Source organism: Primulina eburnea, chromosome 18 (assembly GCF_022965805.1).
Source record: "Primulina eburnea isolate SZY01 chromosome 18, ASM2296580v1, whole genome shotgun sequence".
Taxonomy (NCBI): domain Eukaryota; kingdom Viridiplantae; phylum Streptophyta; class Magnoliopsida; order Lamiales; family Gesneriaceae; genus Primulina; species Primulina eburnea.
Window position 1 is genome coordinate 27,263,375 of NC_133118.1, and position 3,836 is coordinate 27,267,210.

The 3,836-nt window shown below is 37.9% G+C and overlaps 1 protein-coding gene across 2 annotated transcripts; it reads right to left on the reverse strand.

Annotated features, from left to right (window-relative positions):
* Positions 1–347: 347 nt before the first annotated feature.
* Positions 348–3,615, reverse strand: LOC140819522 (BTB/POZ domain-containing protein At1g67900-like). Of its 2 annotated transcripts, none has more exons than XM_073179650.1 (5): positions 3,228–3,615; positions 2,683–2,769; positions 2,463–2,532; positions 1,088–2,359; positions 348–1,013 (listed from the first exon to the last, which is right to left on the reverse strand). In XM_073179650.1, the coding sequence occupies exons 2-5, from the start codon at positions 2,739–2,741 to the stop codon at positions 531–533; spliced, it is 1,884 nt and encodes a 627-aa protein (XP_073035751.1). In that variant the 5' UTR covers positions 2,742–2,769; positions 3,228–3,615; the 3' UTR covers positions 348–530. The 2 variants fall into 2 exon arrangements, with proteins under 2 accessions (XP_073035751.1, XP_073035752.1); XM_073179651.1 differs by lacking the exon at positions 3,228–3,615 and adding an exon at positions 2,871–3,093.
* Positions 3,616–3,836: the final 221 nt, after the last annotated feature.

Here is a 3,836-nt window from a genome sequence, read left to right on the forward strand (position 1 = left end):
ATTATTAACACGCCATTGTTCAAGTTCTTCAATCATATAATTGTGAGGATAAAATGAATTATCCTGGTTGGCTTTCAGCTGACTGAATTCCGATGTCTGCTGCATCGACTCTCCGTGCTTCGATAGTTCGAGGGCTCCCACTCGACTAATATGGAACAACTACAGGATCCAGAGTTGTGTTTTTGCATTTCTTGATTGTGCTATCTGAATTTCTTGTGTGATTAAGGATATGAAATAGTTTCATGAGTTGTCAAAGGTCCATTATTACAACATCTCAAGCCTCAAATATCGCGGTCAAACCGGTTTGGCTCGAAAAGAGGATACTGCGATATAATTTTCTCTCTTGCAAAAAACATGTATCCTTATCATTATTAGCACAGACTACACCAATAATTCACAAGGAAATTGATTTTCCTAGTTATTACACTTCATGAATTAGGATATGGAAAAATAGCTCAATAAAGGCAGAGTATAATTTACTCTGGCAGATGAAGAACCAAATACAAACAAGAAAAACTAAACAAGATTTCTCAGTTCTTTTCACTTGCACTTCTGCTGATTGACCACAACTTGCTGAACATTCTTTTTGGCCTATCTGGAACCATGCTTAAGGAGTTGAGTTTCGTAGATTTTTCGACTCCATCTGGGAACTTAGGATCTGAGTTGTTCTCTTCTACCGGTTTCATTTTCTGAGTAGAAACATTCGAGTGTGGCGATTTATGGCGTGATACACTCAACTGATCTTCTGCTGGCATGTTGGTGCTAAAAGAAGCAGCGTGCTTTAAAGGGTTCTTGTGTGCTGCTAATAAGGCCTTGATTTCGCTCGGCAACTCAGCCATTTGGCCACCATTCTGCGCTGTTCGAGCTTGCTCGAAGAAGAGAACTTGCACTACAACTCTTAATGGGAGCATTTCATTTTGTGCAGCATGCATACCAGCTTCCAGTGATAGCCTTTTGCAGTCCAATATACGGCATAAGCTCTTCCGTTCGCTCTTATTGAGTTCGGGATGTACCTGTACAATTAGTTGAAAAATCCATTGGTAAGAGTTCTTTCTTTACAAAATTAAATATATTTTCTAAAATTTACCTTTAAGTAAATGTCAATGGCTTTGTACAGTTCATCATGTTTAAGCCTGGAGAATTCTGGAATAGCTTCCGCAATGGCAATGAACTTCGACAAAGGCAAATTCTTTTCACGGGCGATTTCTTGAAGATACTTATCCACAAGCTTTCCCACCTTAAGTTTTGAGCTGTGTGAGGCAGAAGATGATCGCCGACTTTCTTGAAACTCGAAATCGAGGTTCTCAGCAGATCGAGACCTCCGCCTTTCAAAATTTTTCTTGATTCTCGGAGGGCTTATTGGGGGACTCTGCCCTCTTAACGTGAACTGTTCTAATATGTTCAAAACTATATCCACATCATATACCAGGCCATTTTTGGATGATAAACTAGGTATTAACAAATCACCAAGTGTTGCTTCATCCAACTGAATTCCAACCTTTCTTACAAGTTCCATTTTTGTAGTGGAAGAAGCTTTCAAAATATTACCAGCCTTCAATAATTTCAACAAAAAGCTGCAAGACGCCGCACCTTTCTCAGCTGGTAGTAAGCTAACTACTGATTCTAAGAGCAGCCTAGGTTTCAAACTTTTCTCTTCATTCGAATCCAACCCACGATCTGATTCGGCATCCTTTTCCATATCTGTGAATTTGGGCAAATCAGGTAGCCATCGTGATGCATAAATTCGCAACGCATCACCAATAAGATTCGAAGGAACCTTCCCACCAGCTTTAACGACAATCATTGTTCTCCAATAAAGATCGATCCCCAATTCCGCCAAATCTTCCCCCCACCATCCTTTAGTACTACTACCCACAGACTTATTCATATGAAACTCGGATCCATTACACGACAGATTGTCCCTCTCCTTTCTTGAATAACTGTGTGATAAGTTCACCTTTGTGGGATTGGTTAAGACTTTAGAGGCAATTGATTCAACACATCTAACAGTAATCCCAAGATCCTCTGATAACAAAGGGGAGGCTTTGGTAGTTTGCAAAGTTACAATTGAGTCCCTCCAACCATGGAGGATACAAGAATTGAAGAACACTTCAATCTTGTATATCAAATTACCCTTTTCAACATCTTCTGTCATTTGAAGATACTCGGCCGCACATCGGACAGATACAAGGTTATAAGCACTGAGAGTGATTGTTATGCCATAGCAGAACTTTACACAGACTTCAAATGCCTCCAGTCCTGCTGGGAAATCAGGGATTTGGACTATCTGGATCTGGGAAGCTTCAGGGCTTTCTAAGCACAAGCTCTGCAACCTCAGACTCTTCGACAAAAGCGGAAACTGTGCAATGAAAACCTCAAAAGTATCAAAATTTCTTGCATCCAATAATCATATTTTAATCAGTTGAAAACATTAAAAAAATTGTGTTGGAATTTGAATTTACCTTATGGAGTAAGTATCTGCTTCCCTTGACTTGGATGATAAGATCACTTGAAACCTCAGATGATACAGACCTGAATCAAGAAACAGATAGACTCTAACCTTTTGTCATCAAACAAATTAACCTAAATAATTATGTACAAATATTCTTGATAGAAACTGAAAGAACCCAATATAAAAGAAAACAGATGAAAGAAGAAGAAAAAATTGAAATTCGAAATCACCTAACAGACTCTGTGGCATAGAAAGTGTCGGGGCGAGATCCAAGCTTCATAAACTTCATCTTCTGAACCTTCTATTTTGACACTAAACTGTAGAATTTACCAGAAAAAGGCAGTACCATTTCAGAATCAAACAAAAACAAACTGAAAACTTCACTGTTCTACACTAGCAATAACACAGAAAATGTTACCTCCAGCTGCAAACAAGATCTTTTCGTCGGAGATTAGTGTAATTTAAATTCTTGAAAAAGTAAACGGAAAACAAAATAATCCCAACAACCTCAGAGGAAACTTGAAGTTGAAGAAGAACAAATTTCAAGAATTAAGGAACACTCCAAGAAAATTGCATTTTCAAGAAAATTAAAGCACTGTTGTAATAACCCTTTTACATAAGTCAAATTCTCCACCAAAATCGAAATGGACATGCAAAAAGAATTTCTCCTTCATAGCTAACACAGAATAATTTTTCCAAAAAAAAAAACACTTAAACAGCAACATGTCACCGAATTTAGGTAAGATACGAGAAAAAAAAAAAAAAGGACACCAACCTGAAGATTTTAATGTTTTTTTCCTCTTTTGATGCTCACAAGTTACTTCCAATCATTTCTCAACTGGGATTTTTCCCCTTTTGCAGTATTGTTTTTTAGCTCAGGAGGCTGCTAAGCCACCGTCGCAGCGTGCAGGCAATGAGAGAAAGGCGACGCCCACGTGCTTATGCTGCGCCCACTTTGTCCCTCTCCCTCATCATTGCCACAGCAATTTCGCTAGTGCCTCTCTTTCATCGTACGCCGCTAGCCACTTATTTATAGCATCAACGCCCTGTTCTTTGGCGAATATTTACACTCACAGAGCTTCCAATTGGTGCCAAGAACGAGACATTTGTGATTGTTTTTATATTCTTGTTCCGTGCTATCGCTTGGCTAGATTATGTAATAATTGAAATAATTATATATCCTCGTATTTTTCATCATTTATATTCTCATATAATAAACATATTTATCCGGTTCATATTTATGTAAAGATATTTTTGTTTTAAGTTTTTAATATTTTTTTTCTTCTTATATTTTTATGAGATGAAAAGACATGGCTGTTATCTTTTTGTGTGCACTGGATAAACGTTCGGGTTAACAAAATAACTTTCTGGGCAAGTTCGTTCA